We start from the raw sequence: 20,315 nt of genomic DNA, 5'->3' as shown, positions 1-20,315 counted from the left end.
TCATTTAGCCTTCATTTCAGACAGCTGTAGATACAATAACAATGGGCTATTTTAGATAAAAGCAGGTAACACGCCTCCTGTTCTTTTAGATATTTGATAATGATATACGAGCCAAATTAGGAAAAAAATCACCAAATTTGTGACATGACATTGGACAAATTCTTCAAAAACAGCTTTAGAAGCAATAACGATTACTAAACTTGGATTTAATGTTAGATCTCATCAAAGCAGGTAGCATCCCGTAATTTATTTTAGATGTTCGAGGTGTAATATCAATAACACGAATCCATTTTTGGAAAGCATCACAATATTAGTGTTGTGATCAAAGGCAAATCAGCGGTTGTTAGATAAACCTGGATTTTATCAGACCTGATTTATAGTTTAGCTGCCGTACTAGGTATAACTCGGAGCGTATATAATAACAGTTGTCACAAACTCATAACAACTACGACTGATAGTCTCCTGTGCGAACGTTTTACGGAATACACTGGGTAAGTAGATATTTTCCAATGCATGTGACTTTGGTAATTATTTCTTCATATTTCCAAATAATGTAGTTATATAGTTTGTGTTTATTTAAACTTGCATGCTTGAGCCGTTTATAATAAAGGATGTCTGTCTGAAAAAAGTAAGCACATTAAAAATAATACCGCTGACTTGTCAAAGGACAACTCTATCCAAATAAATTATCAAAATAAACTGGTATGTGCTATTGGTTTGTTTAATACATTTTTATTTCAATCATAACTTAAAACAAGAAATCGGGCGAAAACATTCTGAATTTAAAATGGCAACACGGTTTGTCATTTTGATTTCAAATAAAATACATATTTACATGCAATTTTACACTGTAGATACTGCAAACACATAAGGGATTGTCCTCAGAATCACAGATTGGGTAACGACAAACAATCCGAGGAGTGATGGAATTAATGCATTTAGTCTCCTTATTAGACTTTTTCGACTGCTAAAGATGATCAATATATATATTTTTTTAGCTATTTTTTTCTCCCGTCAGAACTTCATCAACCATCAATCACAGAAGTAGTTAACACATAGAAAAGTCTTTAGATATCAAATTAGCTATTACATGTTACCGCCATATGCTGGGGGAGACTTTACCTCTTTAGAGATCAACAATCAACAATAAGGAAACCGACATCTTCACGCTACCGTACAGCTTTGTTGTAAGCTGTCGATGCTATGAAGGCATACAGACTCGTGTATATCAATGGCTTTTTGTCTTACGAGGGACCAAATATTTTTTATTTAGCCTTTATTCCATACAGCTGGAGAAAAAAATAACAAAAAATATTTTTGCCAAAATGGAACTGTTAAAAGCAAGAGAACACGCCTTTGTTCAGTTAGATATTTGATTATGAAATACTTATAGTGCGAATCCATTTTTGGAAAACATCACCATATTTGTGTTTTGACCATAGATAAGTTATTTAAAGCAGTTGCAGACGCAGTAACGATTAATAAATTTGGACTTAATAGATATCGTCTAAGCAGATAGCTTGTTAGATGTACGATTGCGTAATATAATTAATACGAATTCAATTTTGTTAAAATTATTGCCTTATTTGTGTTGTGATCAAAGGCAAATCATCGTATGTTTAAACCGAATTTTATCGGTCATGATCTATAGTTTTACTGCCGTATCAGATGTGAATATGAGCTTATATAATAATAGGAGTGACAGGTTCATCACATCTACTATTGATAGATTCCTGTGCGGACATTTCCGGAATAAAGTGGGTAAGTAGCTTGGATTCATTATCTTAATGACTTGACATAACCCATTTTTGGTAAAACGTTCTTCGTGTATTCAAACGATGTAGGAATTAAATACTTAAGTCTTCATTTATGTTTTATTTACATTTATGAACAAGATAATATCTCGAACACTGATTCTCGATCAAGTATACGTTGTTATTTGGTAGTTGATTCCTTCTATTTAATGTGGCTTTTATTTATCCTATTCGCCCATATAACACAGATTGAAATTAACAGTAGCTTTTGTGTAAGTACATAATAAGTATCAAAGTATATATAGTTGGACAGTATTCGTGTTCAAAAACTTTTTAACAGTTTTATATTCTTTCAGGAAAATGGCATTGGTTCCTGTGTTTTTGCCTTTTCTCCTGTGTGTAGCATTACTGTCTGGGGGATGTTTGACAGAAGTTTCAGGACTTGCTGCTCTAAAAAGAGAGGACGTTAGTCATAGAGGGATGGTGTATATCAAACTTCCCGATGCTAAAATTACAAGGAGGAGGGCTGCTGAAGCATTACCTTCACTACCCGGGAAATGAGGACTTGTTACAAAAGGAATGAATTATCTCATAACTGAAAATGTTTTATTGTTTATATCGAAACATATCTGATTTGGTCATATGATTGCTGTGTTATTTTTATTGTTTAAACACACCCATTACAAAATGTTCGCATGCATGTGTGTAATATCGCATATACTGACATCATTAAAGGCTAATAAATTGATTCACATACTTCCAGGCATTGGCAAAATTCAAAAGAAATTTTCAAGTTAGATAAAATAGAGCCAGAATGAACTAAACCACATAACTCTAGGACTCGTCGGTGATGCTAGTTGTCTCAAATGAACATAGGAAGCGACCAAAAGTGCCATCAAAATTTTAAAGAGAGGCGAAGCAAATTTCAATATTTGAATTTTAACGAACCTTAATAAAATGGGTATGAATTAAAACTAGACAAACAACCAGGCTACTATAAAATGTGGATATAAACGTGTAGACGAAACCTTATTTGTATCTCAAAATTAATAAGATATAGGCAAAATATAAAACCTAATGAATATCTGGCAGCCTTAACAATCAACTGACCAGCGCTATCTAAACAGACCAACGAGCAAACTTCCTGTTTTGATACCATGATTTATGTTACAATATTAAACCACTATGACAACGGGAATATCATGTAGCCCGCATTTGAATCTGGGATTATATAATAACAGGTGTCACAAGATTATCACATCTACGACCCTTAGACTGCAGTATGAACGTTTTCCGGAATACACCGAGTAAGTAGTTTTATATATCATAGATATACCCTGACGTTAAGGTAAAATACTGAACTCTTATAACATTTTCAATAATTCTGAAAAAATAATTGATATGCTTCGCAGGTAAATGTTTTCCCGAAATATATGTAATATGTAAGGTCCGTTATGATAATACAAATATAACCGGTTTTGTTCAGGGGCTTGTTTGAAGTGCAGCACCACTTTCGATTTTGTTTTTTCCAGACACACCCCTGGTAAACGTTGGCCTTTCCTCTGTCACCGGCCGCCTATAACTGCTTTCACTTTCATAAGCTGGGTTCTCTATTAAATTATCCAATAGGACAAACAACACAAAATATAGAAACAATCAATCGAAAGGTAAAGTATTCCAAAAGATAGATTCAAAAACGGAGACACCTGAAAATGTAAAAAGAAAAAAGACCATGTGTTCGGAAAGGGTAAACGCCCTTTTCTTCGTTGAACCAACCGCTATCCAAATCTAGATCAAATCAGTAAGTGACATGTTTTCACAATCAAAACTTGGGTAACGACAAACAGCCAGTAGACAATCCAATCGAAGACGTCATCGAACATACTGCAAAATAAACATATCCCATTGATAGCGAATTCGATCATACAACTTTTTCAATTTGTCATCAACTTGCGACTCTCGAAACCTTGTGCTTCAATTTTTGCTTTCATCAGCTGCCGACATTTGTAAAGATTATCGTTTTATTGAAACCAAGTTTGGACATATAACGGTTATATGTGGGAAAACCCAGAAGTTTGTTTACTTGGCACTGGGAAATTAATAAAAGAAAATTGATATAATTAGTTGTAAGCTGCCCCTGTCGGTTACACAGTAAAAGTGGGCATCGTGATGATATGGATATGATTGATGTGTCTTAAAAAGGGTAATGAAGCTTAAAAATACACTTCATATATAAAAAAACGGGTATCGAATTCCGAGGAACGCCGAACTATCATCTATTGTATCCCTATTTCAGACAGCTAAAGAATAAATAAGAATTATATACTATTTTTTTTGTAGTTAATTGATCATGAATCACGGCAATGTTAATATTAGGATCAAGTCCGCGGATATCAAATCATCTGGTACTTGTTACCGCCATTTGCTAGAGAACCAGGAACCTTAAGTTATAAAAAACTAATAATAAACAATAGGGAAATTGACATATTCGCGCTACCGTACAGATTTGTTGTCAGCTGTCAATGACATGTAGTAATGGTGCCTGTTGTATTTCAATCAGTCTTTAATTACATTATTGAACATGTATTGAATACATAAGATACGTACCTGGACATTACTACGAGTGGCCAAATATTATTAATTTAGCCTTCATTTCAGACAGATGTTGATACATTAACAATGAACTATTTTGGACTAGATTGAACCGATAAAAGTAGGTAACACACCTCCAGTTCTTTTAGATTTTTGATAATGTTGTACTAAAATTCGAACCAAATTAAGGAAAACTTCACCATATTTGTGACGTGACCATAGGTAAACGATCTGAAACAGCTGTGGAAGCAGTAACGATGACTACATTTGGACTTAATAATAGATATCATCAAAGCAGGTAACATGCCACTGTGTTGTTTTAGATGTACGAGGTGTAATATCAATAACACTAATCCATTTTTGGAAAGCATCACACTATTTATGTTGTGATCAAAGGCAAATTAGCGGTTGCTAAATAAAGCTAGATTTTATCAGACATGATTTATAGTTTAACTGCCGTACCAGATGTGGATCGGAGCTCATATAATGACAGTTGTCAGAAGCTCACCACATCCACCACGTTTAGACCCCTGAGCGAACGTTTTCCGGAATACATTGGGTAAGTAGATATTTTCCAAAGCATGTATGACTTATTAATTATTTTTTCACGTTTCCAAACAATGCAGGTATAAGGTTTACATTTCTTTCAACTTGCATACTTTAGCATGAAAATAACCGAACGCTAATTCTGAATTTATTATACGTTGCTATGTATCACTTTTATTTTTATTTAAAACGTTGTGTTATTCTCCAAGATAAAACGGATAAGAGTTCACAGTTGTGTTTATGTCAGAAGTAAATGAATACAAAAAAAAAGGAAAGTTATAGCGGGCCAGTTTTAATGTTCAAAAATGTATACCAGACCAATGTTTTGTGTTGTATTCTTTCAGAAAAATGGCATTGTTTGCTTTTGTTTGGCCTATCCTCTTGTGTGTAGCGATATTGTCAGAGGGATGTTCGACAGATGACATGAACGTTTGTTGTTGTCATCGAGGGAATGGAATGAGACGTAAAAGAGACGTACACACCAAACCTCTCGCTGACAAAATTACCAGCATGAGCGGGATTGCTGACGAATTGCCTCAGTATCCAAAAGAGAGTTAATGATTTGTGACATCACGTGTAACATATGAAAATAACAAAAAGAAATAAACAATTTCATGTCTGATAATGATAATTTGTTTGATATGTTTAAATCTTTATAAATTCATCACATGATTATTGCGTTATTGAATGAACACACCAATAGCAAAAGTTGTCTTGTATGCAAAAGCGTCATTAAACTTAAGGAATTTTCTTCACATACTTGCAGATAACCATATGAAGTAGCATTGGACACTGGCTAATGAATCGTAATTCGGGTTCATTTCATATGAATTAAAAAAAACTTATTCGTTTCAACTGTAATGTTATTGATGGTAAATGGGAATCTAACCTCGAATGTTGTCCTTCGGAATGTACGTTGATCCGGGGTCAGGTGTTCGGTAAGCTCGCCGTGCACGTTAAAGATCCTCTTCTGTATTCGTAGGCTTATTGCTAGCCGCCACAAAGTCTAGTTTTATATAGGTCTAGATTAGGTTTATGTACGTATTAAGGCAATTCAGTGACACTCCTAAATTACTTCCATTCCCCCTCATTGTCCTAGGATCAGTTATAACCGGAACAAGGACGTTAAGCCCCTTCAATCAATCAATCAATCAATCAATCAATCAATTAAACCTCTTCCAATGCAAATAGATAAACATGGACTCTTCATCAAGTACTGTTAATCAAGATCAGGAGAAAATCGACGTCCAATCATTTTCGTAATATGAATATAACAAATTTGAAACAAGAAGAAAACAGAATGAAAGAACCTCGGGATGAAAAAAGAAATAATGTTTAATGTGTAAGCATCTTCCGCTATTTTGTCGATACCGCCAAGTTGATCTAATTGGTTTCCAAGATTCTAATGTGCCCTATTATGTTTTACAACAGGGCCAAACTATGAACATAAGACTCAAATTGCATTCCCTTGTTCCAACATGATACAATAGCTTTAAAAATAGCAATTACATGATCCAGTTTTTTCGAATATTTTACTGATAAAATAAACGCCAAAGGGTTATTTCTCTATCTCTCTCTCTATTTCTCTTTATTTCAATTTATTCCTTCCTTGTAGCGAATACTTGGCCCTGGTGTTATGGAATCAACAACTTTTTAGGAAGCAAATGGTGTTCTTTATATCGAAGAAGAGTCATTGATTGTACGTTTCTACATTTCGACGCCTACCTGCAATAGGGCAGATATGTTTCCATGAAAAACGTTGTATTATGTATGTCTACATAACATATCTGAAGATAATCATTGTGGTTTAAGAAAGCTTTGACAGAGATAATCACATGTCTCCCATGAAAATTCAAACATGATGACGACATACGGGAAAATGTTCATCAACTCTAGATCACATGTGCATAACTAATAATTGGCATTTCAAAAGATCAAATGAGCATCTCAAAAGCAACAGAGAACACCAATATTATAATGGAAACGTAATTTGAACTAAAAAAGAAGGACGAAGGTCTGAAAACGATTGTACTGTCATTTCTTTTCAAACTTCCCCCAATAAAAGGATAGAAAAACTTATAAAAAGACAGTATGAAATCAAAAACAAAGTCAAATATATTTAGGAAATCGAGCTTAACGAATCCCCCCTCCCCCGATAACAGTAAATAATGACGATACTGATATAAACAACTTCTTAAAAACACGGTGCTAATCGTATTTTATGAACACATGTCAAAATTTGGAAAAAATACTCTAACCTTTCAAGTTCTAGAGCACTGTTTCGGTATTTGACCCCAAAACGGAAATTCACTCAAAATGTTATCCTGTCACTAATATTTGCCGTTTACATATAAATGGCTCAATGCATCTTGATAAGAATTCAAGAACTGAAATACAGTGCCCTAAATCGACCGGAAGCTTCATTTGTACAGACTAACGATAGAGGCAGGTCACGGTCGAGTTTCTTAGGAATGCAATCGATGCAATCGATTTTATTTCATTTTGAATTTAAAAGAAGATGGCGGATGTCGTCGATGAAGCAGAAGACGCCTACTCTCGCTCCGAACACGACCAAGTGCTCCCTCGTTAAATTAATTTTGAGTTTGAATTATTGTTCGATTATTATGTTCGCTTTGTTTATTGTTTTTGTTCTGAAACAAGAAAATGATTAAAAACAGTGAAATATAGCCTATATACGTTGAACGGCAAAATACGTTACACAAATGTAATTGAAAGACGTTTCTTTCTATACTCCATACCGTTATGAGGGGATCTTTTGTTTAATACACATATATCATGTAGTCTTTGGAAATTGTGCAATTAAGTAACTGGAAAGGTTAGCTATTAAAGTTTTTGTAGTCTAATGAGCAAAGCAGTGATAAAACAGGTGATCAAATCATACCATATAGTGTATCAAACCAAGCCAAATATAATGCGACTGTATTGAACTTTAACTGCCGACCAGATATGAATCTTGGATTATATAATAGTATATGTCATAAGCCCATCACATCTACGACTTATAGACTCCTGTCTATATATCCTATAAGTTAATATTAAAGTAAAATGTAATATTACGTGTACGATTCAATTCATGGTTACGTGAAGTTAAAGGTAGAAGGCTGCTGACTCGTAACAATTTCCCAAAATAACATGTATGTAATATGTAAATTTATTGATAATAATGCAAATAGAACAGCTTTTCCAGTTGTGATCCAACCGTCTCAAGCTCGTGATAACAAACACATTCTAGAGAAGAGCGACTCTTTTGTAAAACAGGACGAATTGTGCGAGGATATCACATATCATGGAAACCATTCCTGTGAACGTAACATCATATATGTACTTCAGTAATACTGTTTTGTTTGATGTGTGTGATTTACCTTAATTTCTACCACAATACCCTGTGTTATTCAACTCTCAGACCATCAGTTAATCATTACAGCTGTTGATTAACAATCTGTTTATACCACACGTGGTATAAACTCTGTACGCATTTTGATTGGCTAACACGGTGAACTTTGACCTAGGCTGCAATTGTTATTGACGTCATCAATAATCTAATGACGTCACATCACCGGGTCCCGGACGTCACCGGTACACTTTATTTGCATACGCGAAATTATACTTTGCCACGTTTCCCTTTGATTCAAGCCGATATTATTCTGGTAGAAACAGGTCACACGACTCGAAATTGTTGGATGTTGGATATGGAATTTATTTCACACGAGTAAGTTATTTTTTAAAAGTTACAAAAGACAAGAGTTTTAGCGAGTTTTTCTTGCAACTTTTAAAAAATAACTTACGAGTGTGAAATAAATTCCATATCCAACATCCACTCGTTGTGTAACCTCTATGTATACAAAATAACAACATTTAAACAAAACCGTAATTATAAATAAAACTCAATACAACAAGGACATAATACGAACTTCGTACATTAACTATATACATGAAGTTTTGCCTTTCTCTAGTGTGTAGCGATATTGTTAGAGTGTTATTTGGCAGAAGATTCAAGACTTGCTGAGATATTGATGTATTGCTAGGGATAAAACGTTAGGAATTCAACAGTAACAAAGAGAGACAAGGCTGTCAAGAAATGGTTGGACCTCTGGGGAAATGGTATATACCGCATTTAATAATGAAAAATGTCTGTCTGAAAAAGAAAGCATAATGACTTGTTACTGGACAACTGTATCCAAATAAACAAACTGATATGTGTTATTTTTTTTTTTTTAATATTTCAATCATAACGTACACCAAGAAATCGGGCGACAACATTCTGAAGAAATACAAGCGTGCCGCACGATTTGTCCTGTTATGATTCATTAAATAAATATTTTGATCATGTAAGATTGATCCTATTACCAAAAAATGCCTTATGTTGTCTCCTGATTCCTACGAAATTTCGATTGAATTATTTGATATAGCTCTTGAAGAATATGATTGAAGTCAAATGCTATAATTTTGATTTCAAATAATATACACATTTACATGTAATTTTACAATGTAGATACTACGAACACATAAGGGGTTGTCCTCAGAATCAGAGCTTGGGTAACGACAAACAACTAGAAGGCAACTCAGCCGACATCGACATACCAACATAGAATTAGTAATTCCAATTAGAAAGCCATACAACTTTTTTCAATTCGTCGTCATCAACTTGTATCTTTCGAAACCTGGTGTCATTAATTTTGCTTTCGTAAGCTCCTGACATCTATCTATTGAAAATAAGTAAGGACATATTCAACGACCACGTATTGGGAAAGTAGAGAGTTTGCTTACTTTGAAATTGATAATTCATAATAAGAAAGTAGATACCATCGGTTTTAAGCTACTCTTGTTGGCAACACTGTAAAAGTGCGTTCTAGGATAACACAGATATGACTTACTTTAAACGGGAATAACAGCTTAAAAATACTATTCATACATTAAATACCGGCTTGGAATTCAGAGGAGTGACGGAATATTGCGTATTAAGTCTCCTTTTTAGACAGCTAAAGATTATTCATGCTTTAGGGTTTTTAGCTTATTAATCTTTTTAGAGTCCCTCCCGTCGGAACTTGACATTAATCACTGCCAAAATTTGGAACAAGTTTTTAGATATCAAATCAGCTGTGACATGTTACCGTCATATGCTGGTGAAGCGAGGGGCTTATTTATTTAGAGATCAACAATCAACAATAAGGAAACCGACATCTTCACGCCACCGTACAGATTTGTTTTAAGTTGTGTATGTCAATGGTTCTTTGTTTACATTATACGGACATTCCTACAAGTGACGCAATATTATTTATTTAGCCTTTATTCCATACAGATTGAGAAACATACAACAAAGAATAATTTTTGACATAGTTGATCCGTTAAAAGCATGGAACACGCCTTTGTTCTGTTATATATTTGATTATGAAATGCTTATAGTACAAATCCATTTTTGGAAAACATCACCATATCTGTTTTTTGACATAGATAAGTTATTTGAAACAGCTGCAGACGCAGTAACTATTACTTAATTTAAAATTAATAGATCTTCTAAAAGCAGGTAGCATGTCATAATGATTTACTATATACATTATTGTGCAATATCGATAATACGATTCTATTTTTGGGAAACATTGATATTTTTGTGTTGTGATCAAAAACAAATCATCGTATGCTAAAATCGAATTTTAGCAGACATGATCAGTAATTTACTGCTGTACCAGATGTGAATGTGAGCTTATATAATAGGAGTTACTGGTTCACCACATCTACTACTAATAGACGCCAGTGCAGACATTTACGGAATATACTGGGTAAGTAGCTTTGATTCATTATCTTAATGAGTTGACATAACCCATTTTTGGTAAAACGTTCTTCGTGTATTCAAACGATGTAGAAATTTAATACTTAAGTCTACATTTATGTTTTAATTACATTCATGAACATGATAATATCTCGAACACTGATTCTCGATCAAGTATACGTTGCTATTTGGCAGTTAGTTCCTTCTATTTGATGTGGCTTTTATTCATCCTATTCGCCAATGTTACACAGATTGAAAATAACAGATGCGTTTGTGTAAGAAAATAATAGATACAAAAGTATTTATAGTTGGACAGGATTCGTGTTCAAAACCCGATACCAGAACATTTTTATATTCTTCCAGGAAAATGGCATTAGTTCCTGTGTTTTTTACTTTCCTCCGGTGTTTAGCAATACTGTCTGGGGGATGTTTGACAGAAGTTTCAGGACTTGCCGATCTAAAAAGAGAGGACGTTAGTCATAGAGGGATAGTGTATCTCAAACTTCCCGATGCTGAAATCCTTAGGAAGATGGCTGCTGAAGTATTTCCTCCACCACCCGGGAAGTGAAGACTTGTAACAAAAGGAATCAATGATATCATAACTGAAAATGTTTTATTGTATATATCGAAACATATCTGATTTGGTTATATGATTGCTGTGTTATTTTTATTGTTTAAACACACCCATTACAAAATGTTCGCATGCATGTGTGTAATATCGCATATACTGACATCATTAAAGGCTAATAAATTGATTCACATACTTCCAGACATTGGCAAAATTCAAAAGAAATTTTCAAGTTAGATAAAGTAGAGCCAAAATGAACTAAATCACATAACTCTAGGACTCGTCAGTGATGCTAGTTGTCTCAAATGAACATAGGAGGCGACCAAAAGTGCCATCAAAATTTTAAAGAGAGGCGAAGCAAATTTCAATATTTGAATTTTAACGAACCTTTATAAAATGGGTATGAATTAAAGCTAGACAAACAACCAGACTACGATAAAATATGGATACAAACGTGTAGACGAAACCTTATTTGTATCTCAAAATCAATAAAATATGGGCAAAATATAAAACATAATGAATGTCTGGCAGACTTAACAATTAACTGACCAGTGCTGTCTAAACACACCAACGAGCAAACGTCCTGTTTTTATACCATATTTTATGCTACAATATGGAACCACATTAGTTATTATGACAACAGGACTCCTTGAATATCAAGTAGCCCGCATTTGACCTAGATTTTTTTCATGGCGGGTGTCGTCGATGAAGCAATAAGCGCTTACTCTCTCTGGAACACCTGATCGTATTATCCTTGTACTTTTGCTAATCTACATATTTGTTTATATTTTGCTCTTGTTAAATCAACTTTGAATTACGCCTTGGTTTTGTTGTCGGTATTCTTAGTTATTTCTTCTCTTCGTTCTCCTGCAGTGAGGAAAACAAATTAAAAACAGGAAAAGAGATATATGTTAAAAGGTAAAATATTGTTTGATTAATGTTTATATGCTTTGCGGTTCCTTTGTCACCTCCGTAACTCTCGGTTGATATTGTGACTTTTCCCTGTTGTACCTGTAAAGTTCTCTCGTAACATTTCCAATAATTGATAACCCCGACATGTATATGTTTCCCAAAATATGATAAATATTGAAGATAAGCTGTGATAATATAAGTAGGACCGTTTTCCATGTACGATCGAGCGGTCTCTAGCCCATGATACCAGAGCACGTTCTCAAGAAAACCTTGAATATGATCCTGGGGTGAGAATAAGATTTCTTATAAAAAGGCATTCCTGTAAGCTCAACTTCATATATGTATTTCAGTATCACGGTTTTGGTCTATGTGGGTGGTTTACCTTCATGTATCCAAATATAACGATAATAAAACTCAATAAAACAAGGGCATAATACGAATTTTGTAATTAACTATATACATGTGTAAGTAAATAATGAGAAATGAATGGAATTCTAATCTTCCCATAAGGACAATATAGCATCAAATCAATAAATATGTTTTTGTACGCAATATAAAATTATCAGATTTATTACGCATTTTGTTATCCGTTTTCTAGAAAAAAAGCATTGCCTTCTGTAGTTTAACTGCTTGAACAATCATATATGTTAGGTATGAGAAGTTATATGATATGCACACGTAATAAGGGTCCCAGTATTATATTATGACAGTTGATTTGTTCATTCTTTAGTTTAGGGACATTTTATAAGTAAGCTGTTTGATACAGATAATGGTCTTCATCTTCTGAAACAACAAAGTATCACTACATTGTCAAGAAATCATCATAAAACCATGAATCGATAAGCAACGTTATACAAAATATAAATTTGCAAATGGAGAATCTTGAGCATGTACAGAGGAAAACGACCAGGTGTTCCGAAAGGGTAAACATCTTTTGCTTCATTGAAATCAATATTGTATACATGTGTTATATGGGTGTGTGAAGGTGATACCATGGGGCCAAGGGATGCAATTGTTATAAAATGTACAAATGTGAACTCTCCTATCTTGGTGATTAATAATAGTTGTAATAGCAATTTGAAGATGGAAGCAATCATTTGTGAACTTCGCTGTTTGTTTCATGGTCATCGCACCTTTAAACATCAACCTTAATGGGTCACACCAACTTAAATCAAATTGGTAAATACCGATATCGAACATACCGAAATAAAATATTTTCCATTTGTAACGCTGTCGATCATACAACTTTTTCCATTCCTTGTCATCAACTTGCGTTTTGTGTCACACATTTTGTTTTTGTCAGCTCCTGACACCTATTAAAAAACGTGCTATTAAAAACAAGTTGGGCCATGTTACGCCATATATCTTGAAAGTAGGTAGTTTACTTACTTAAAAATTGAAGTTGATAATAGGAAAATTGGTATCATTAGTTGTAAGCTGTCCCTGTTAGTAACATTTCCAGAATATACTGGGTTAGTAGTTTTTATCAATTGTATGGCTTGTCGTTACCCATTCTAGGCAAAGCCTTATCCTTTCTTCAACACTATAAATTATTGCTTATTTAACATGAAAATAATCGAACGCTGATTGTTATACGTTATGTGCCAGTTAGATCCTACTAAAAGGAGTAGGGAAACTGAATAATTGAATAATTAGTTGTATCTCCATGCGGAAAAAAGATGAATTGTAATATCAGCTGTAAATATCAAATAACAAAAGGAATAAAAGATATCAAAGCTGCAAATGTATTCTTGTTATATATATATATATATATATATATATTTTTTTTTAAATATAATGGAATTTCATCACATGGTTGCTATTTATTAATAAACCACATCAATTACAAAAGTTTGCTAAGGAAAGCGTGTAAAATGGCATATTGACGTCATAAAAGGCTGAAGAATTGTCTTTATATACTTGCAGATAATCGTATGAAGAAACATTTGACACTGGCTAAAAAATCGGAATTCTGATTAATTTGAAGTTGAAGTTGGAATTTCGGCTGTGTGAAGTTAGCTCAACATACGACATACGACATACGACATTCAAAACTTCATATCTTGTGTTTTTACCAGCCAACGAGGGAACTTTTGAATGTTCAGCGGCTGAACATACGACATACGACATTCAGATTTTGAATGTTCAGCCGCTGAACATACGACATACAACATACAGATTTTGATTTTGAATGTTCAGCGGCTCGACATACGACATACGACATTCAGATTTTGAATGTTCAGTCGCTCAACATACGACATACAACATTCAAATTTTGAATGTTCAGCGGGTCAACATACGACATACGACATTCATATTTTGAATGTTCAGCCGCTCAACATACGACATACGACATTCAAAACTTCATATCTTGTGCTTTTATCAGCCAACGAGGGAACTTTTGAATGTTCAGCGGCTGGACATACGACATTCATATTTTGAATGTTCAGCCGCTGAACATACGACATACGACATTCAGATTTTGATTTTGAATGTTCAGCGGCTAGACATACGACATTCAGATTTTGAATGTTCAGCGGCTCAACATACGACATACAACATTCAGATTTTGAATGTTCAGCCGCTAAACATACGACATACGACATTCAAAACTTCATATCTTGTGTTTTTTAACAGCCAACGAGGGAACTATTGAATGTTCATCGGCTGGACATACGACATACGACATTCATATTTTGAATGTTCAGCCGCTGAACATTCAAAAGTTCCCTCGTTGGCTGGTAAAAACACAAGATATGAAATTTTGAATGTCGTATGTCGTATGTCGTATGTTGTATGTTGAGCTAACTTTACACAGCCTGGAATTTTTGTCATAAATGATGTAGACGTAAATGACATTGGCAAATTAGCAACCTCTGACATATTTACTGCCGAGATGAGAAATAAATTGAGTCAAACAACTCCTTTGACAACTGCTGTAAATTTCTGTTTGATGTAGTAGGTAGATTGACTTCTAGTCGACTTGACGATAAACTGGCCAGTACAACCAACCACTCCAACAAGCAAACTTCCTGTTTCGTTGCCATATCTTGTGTTGAAATGTTTTACCACATTAGACAATATGACAACTTAACCGTTTGAGAATCATGTTTCTGATGCTGTATCACTACCGAATGACCACATTGACATCAAGATACGTGGTATTTTTAAACGTTTACGACATCTTTAAAACATATAACTGATGCAAATCATGATTCAAATACACGCATTATTTGATTAAAGCAATATCAATAATTAAGATCAATTACATGTCTCAGTTGATTCGATATTCAGGAATTCGTTCCAGTTATCGCGATTTCCATTACAGATGTTGACTACTGCCGACAAGACAAAGTTTTCGTTAGATGCAGGTTGATGAAGACAATGAAAACGTGTTATGATCGGCATCATGATCTCATTCCTTACTACATAAAGTCGTGTTTGACGATATGCCTAGTGGTTCCGTGGTCACCACCCTATTTCCTGTTTGATATTGTGACTTAACCCGCTTTTGACCTAATTTTTATGGCGGGTGTCGTCCATGAAGTAGTAGGGCTCTCTCTCTCTCTCTCTCTCTCTCTCTCTCTCTCTCTCTCTCTCTCTCTCCAGAACACCTGATCGTATTATACTTTACTTTTGCAAGTCTATTTGTTTATATTTTACCCTCGTTCAATCGAATTTGAGATTAAAATCATGGTTTGGTTTTGATATCGGTATTCTTTGTTTTTTTTTTTTCTTTTCTGCGTTCTCCTGCAGTACAAAAATACATTGAAGGCAATCTATTATATACAAATGTAATTAAAAGTCATTTTATAGCCGTGCCGTTATGAAGGAAACTTGTTTAAAAACAAATATAGAAAGAGCTCTTTTGTAATTGAACAACTGGAAATATCATCAGCTAAACATTTTGTGGTCTGATGATCAAAGCATCCATATGACGGATGACAAAATAATTATGGCATAATATTTTGGAAACAAGTTATATATATATATTGCAATCAAAGACAAATAATTGTATGTTGAACCAAATTGAATTGTTGCGACTATAAATTTAAGCCCATTACAGTTAAGCCAATTAGAGGCTCTGGTGGCCATATTGGATGTCAGATCGTAATATAAATAATGCGTTGCACACTTCAGATTACCATAGATGTTCACACAAAGATTCATTTCAATCCAACTTACAGTGTTCGAGAAACGTGTCGGACAAAACTTGGCGGAAGAATAATAATAAGAAATGGAGTAAAAACAATAAGTCCCCACACTTTGTTTGAGGGACTTAAATATAGATTTACACTTTGGAGACACTAGAACATGTACATAGGGATACGACCAAGTGTTCCGAAAGGGTAATGTATGATAATGTCCCTTTGTTTACATGTAATACGTATATGGACATACCCATGAGTGACCAAGTCATTAAATCTTCATCCCAGACAGCTGTAGAAGCAATAACAATTAACATTTTTGGACTTAATTGATCTGATAAAATCAGGTAACACGCCTCTGTTCTATTAGATATTCAATAATTTAATGCTTCTAATACGAATTCATTTTTGGAAAATATCACCATATTTCTGTTGCATTTTTTAAGACAGCTGTTATGCAATTTTTTTTAGTAAATAACTAAAATCATTTAGTAATGATTACTAAATTTAGACTTAATAGATATCATCAAAGCAGGTAGCATGTTACATGATCTATTATATGTACGATTGTGTAATAGTTTAAATTCGTTTTGGAAAGCATACATATTTGTGTTCTTATCAGAGACAAATAATAGTATGTTCAAACAATTCATCAGACAGTATATATAGTTTACTGGCGTACCAGATGTGAATCGGGTCTTATATAACAGTATGCGTGACAAGTTCGTCACATCTACTACTGATAGACTCCTGTGTGGACATTTCCAGAATATACTCGGTAAGTAGTTTTCATTCATTATCTTAATGATTGACAACACTTTTTTTCAGGTTCAAAATAATTGTATTTATCAAAAGCAGGCATGGAATAAAGTATACATTTGTGTCCTCACGCAGGAGAAGATTTATTCGACACGCATCTCTCTATTTTCCTTTTTTGTTTATCTACTGTTTTTTTTTCGTAAATATAGATGACACATACGTGTACCTCTCAGCTACAGTTAGAATCCAGACTGTGTATGTGGTTGACAAAGTTGTCTCACCTAACCTATTGCTTTTCCTTCCTGTAGTGAGACATCACTTATTTTTGGTAAACGAAATATGTATTATTTGCATACGTGAACATACAAATATACCGAACGGTGATTCTCCATCACGTATATGTTGTTATGTAGCGGTTAGTTCCTTAAAGTTAATCGCATTCGCCAACGAGACACAGATAATAATTCACATACTTGATGATGTAATAAATAAATAAATACCAAATAGTTTATAATGGAGCAGTATACATGTTCAAAAACATATTATAACAGCATGTTTGGTATTATTTTCTTTCAGAACAATGACATTGGTTGCTGTAGTGTTACCTTTCCTCTTCTGTGTAGCATTATTGTCTGATGGGTATTTGACAGAGGCTATAGAGCTTTGTAGTCAACGACAGGATGAAAACGGAGGATGCTTAGGGATAGTACGTACGAAACATATTACAGACAAAATCGTAAGGAGAAGCAGGAATGCTGAAGAATTGGCTATACCTCCAAAATAATGACTTGTAACATTTCGTGTAACACGTCAAAAAATAGAAGGAATAAATAATTTCCATAGTATATTGCTGTGTTGTTATTAATCTACCTATTACAAAAGTGTTGGTGTGAATATATCTGGCACGGCATATAATGACGCCATAAAAGGCTCATGAATTGAATGAAATTCAGGAAGGATAAGAAATCATAATGCAGGTATGTAAGTTTCACAAGGTTTTTGTTGTGAAAAAAATATAACATCCAAAGATTGTAAATAGTAGTCCAAATGTAAAATTTAATAAGTCGAACGTTCAAAGAGTCGGCAGGCGATTTCCGGAGTATCCGAAAACCAACCTGTACAGTCCGAGCTCCAGATTCTATCTGTCTCACAAACATTTCATACATAGTCTTAAATTACAATTGTTACATTAAATTAGATATTAGGCAAAACATTGTTTGTCAGAACAAACGGTGAGATAATTAGCTCACATTTGTTCCGAGACTTACGTGTCATACCTGGTCAGACCACTTACTGTACGTAACTTCAAAGGCTAAACGGACACGCGTATTAAATGATATTGCAACTGAGTTAATCCGATTAATGGCTAAAAGGAATATAATATGTCAATGTCAAATGATAAATAGACGTAATTAAAATATATAACTTCACAGAGCAAGATTAAATAGCAAATGTTTGTAGATAGAAACTTAAATGAGTATTCAGTTGAAACATCCGATTTACAAATGTATGAAATTGGGAATGTTAAATCAATGTTCGCTAATAACACAAATGTCATAAAATCCTTTGTGACAATGACCTCCGGCTTCGGAAAAGTCGCGTCCCGCGACTTGTTTAACGATAATTTCTGCCGCGTCCGTTTAAATTATTTCTGTTTTGTCCTCTTGGTCGTCCGAAATTCCTTGGATTACAATCAGGGCACGTACAGCACGGTGGTGTGGATTGGGATAGCACTGTGTCCAGTTGTCTGTTTAGTTCACTGATTTGATCTCTTAGCATGCTATTTGTTGAAACATAACTTTTGTTTTGAAGGGAAAGATCCTCCAATCTCTTCGAATTAGCCGTTAAGTCCATTATTTCACCTTTTTGTTTTGCTATTAGTTCGTAAAGCTGATTCTTGATATCATCAGTATCGCGAACATAAACTAGCGCTTCATCCATCTTTTTCTTTGCTTCTGAGATTTCCAGTTGCAATTTATATTTTTTCCATTTGTAGCACATTTACTTCTTCTCCTAGTTCGGGACACTGCTCGCATGGTTTGAAACCTGACCGCTGTTGAATATCACCTTTTAGTTGTTCGCGCTCTTTTTTAAGGTCCGAAACTTCCTGACGAAGATTTGTTATGATTTTGTTAGTCGCACTAAAACCTGTTGTGTACAATTTGGGTATTTCATTGTCCGAAATAGTGGTAAAGGGTAGCATACCTTGGAGATGTTTCCTTTCTTTGAAAGCCTTCATTCTTTCATTGTCTCTCCTCTTTTTGGCGCGGGATTTACACTTTCTTCTTCTATTCTGTTTCTCTATTTGATTCTGTGTCTTAGAAAGTTGGTAAAAAGTGGCGTCTCTTTGAACATGAATTCCGGCGTCCCTGCCGTTCTGAATTCGAGATTCATTCCTCGAATCGACAAACCTTATTCTACTTGGCACCGATGAATGACGAGCGTATCTCCGCTCAAAACGATTATCTCTAGAGAAACAGAGTCTAGAAAAGTGTCCATTTTTTCCACACTTGAAGCACTGTGATAGCATAGCAGGACATATGTTAAGACGGCCGTATTTAAATATAACGCCACAACGCGTGCAATTTCTGTTCATCTGTTGTGTCCAGCTGCTTCGTCCAGTTCCGGCTTGATTCCAGAATCGCTGAGGAGTGCATGTATGCCTCTGATAGAATGTTGTCATCTTGATTTCACGATAGTAAACTAGGGAATATTTCTCTCGCTTGACAGTTCAGATAACGGGAAAGCGTACCCAGCTTAAAAGTGGGTACTGCCCGGATAACTCCACCAATTTTCACAAGGGTTTTGTGGTGAAAAAAATATAAAATCCAAAGATTGTAAATAGTAGTCCAAATGTAAAATTTAATAAGTCGAACGTTCAAAGAGTCGGCAGGCGATTTCCGGAGTATCCGAAAACCAACCTGTACAGTCCGAGCTCCAGATTCTATCTGTCTCACAAACATTTCATACATAGTCTTAAATTACAATTGTTACATTAAATTAGATATTAGGCAAAACATTGTTTGTCAGAACAGACGGTGAGATAATTAGCTCATATTTGTTCCGAGACTTACGTGTCATACCTGGTCAGATCAGTTACGTAACTTCAAAGGCTAAATGGACACGCGTATTAAATGATATTGCAACTGAGTTGATCCGATTAATGGCTAAAAGGAATATAATATGTCAAAGTCAAATGATAAATAGATGTAATTAAAATATATAACTTCACAGAGCAAGATTAAATA

The 20,315-nt window shown here is 34.4% G+C and overlaps 1 protein-coding gene and 2 long non-coding RNA genes across 3 annotated transcripts; all 3 read left to right on the top strand.

The window, feature by feature from the left end:
• The first annotated feature begins 417 nt into the window (after positions 1-417).
• Positions 418-2,376, top strand: LOC117342059. Its single transcript, XR_004535741.1, has 3 exons — positions 418-491; positions 1,730-1,761; positions 2,111-2,376. It is a non-coding gene; the product is annotated as an uncharacterized LOC117342059 (long non-coding RNA).
• Positions 2,377-4,732: 2,356 nt separating this feature from the next.
• LOC117343017 lies at positions 4,733-5,517 on the top strand. Its single transcript, XM_033905342.1, has 2 exons — positions 4,733-4,905; positions 5,237-5,517. The coding sequence occupies exons 1-2, from the start codon at positions 4,784-4,786 to the stop codon at positions 5,448-5,450; spliced, it is 336 nt and encodes a 111-aa protein (XP_033761233.1). The 5' UTR covers positions 4,733-4,783; the 3' UTR covers positions 5,451-5,517.
• Positions 5,518-17,034: 11,517 nt separating this feature from the next.
• Positions 17,035-17,912, top strand: LOC117341673. Its single transcript, XR_004535695.1, has 2 exons — positions 17,035-17,086; positions 17,644-17,912. It is a non-coding gene; the product is annotated as an uncharacterized LOC117341673 (long non-coding RNA).
• Positions 17,913-20,315: the final 2,403 nt, after the last annotated feature.

Source organism: Pecten maximus, chromosome 14, assembly GCF_902652985.1.
Source record: "Pecten maximus chromosome 14, xPecMax1.1, whole genome shotgun sequence".
Classification (NCBI taxonomy): Eukaryota; Metazoa; Mollusca; class Bivalvia; order Pectinida; family Pectinidae; genus Pecten; species Pecten maximus.
The sequence above is the reverse complement of the archived record's forward strand: the minus strand, read 5'-3'. Positions and strand labels throughout refer to the sequence as shown.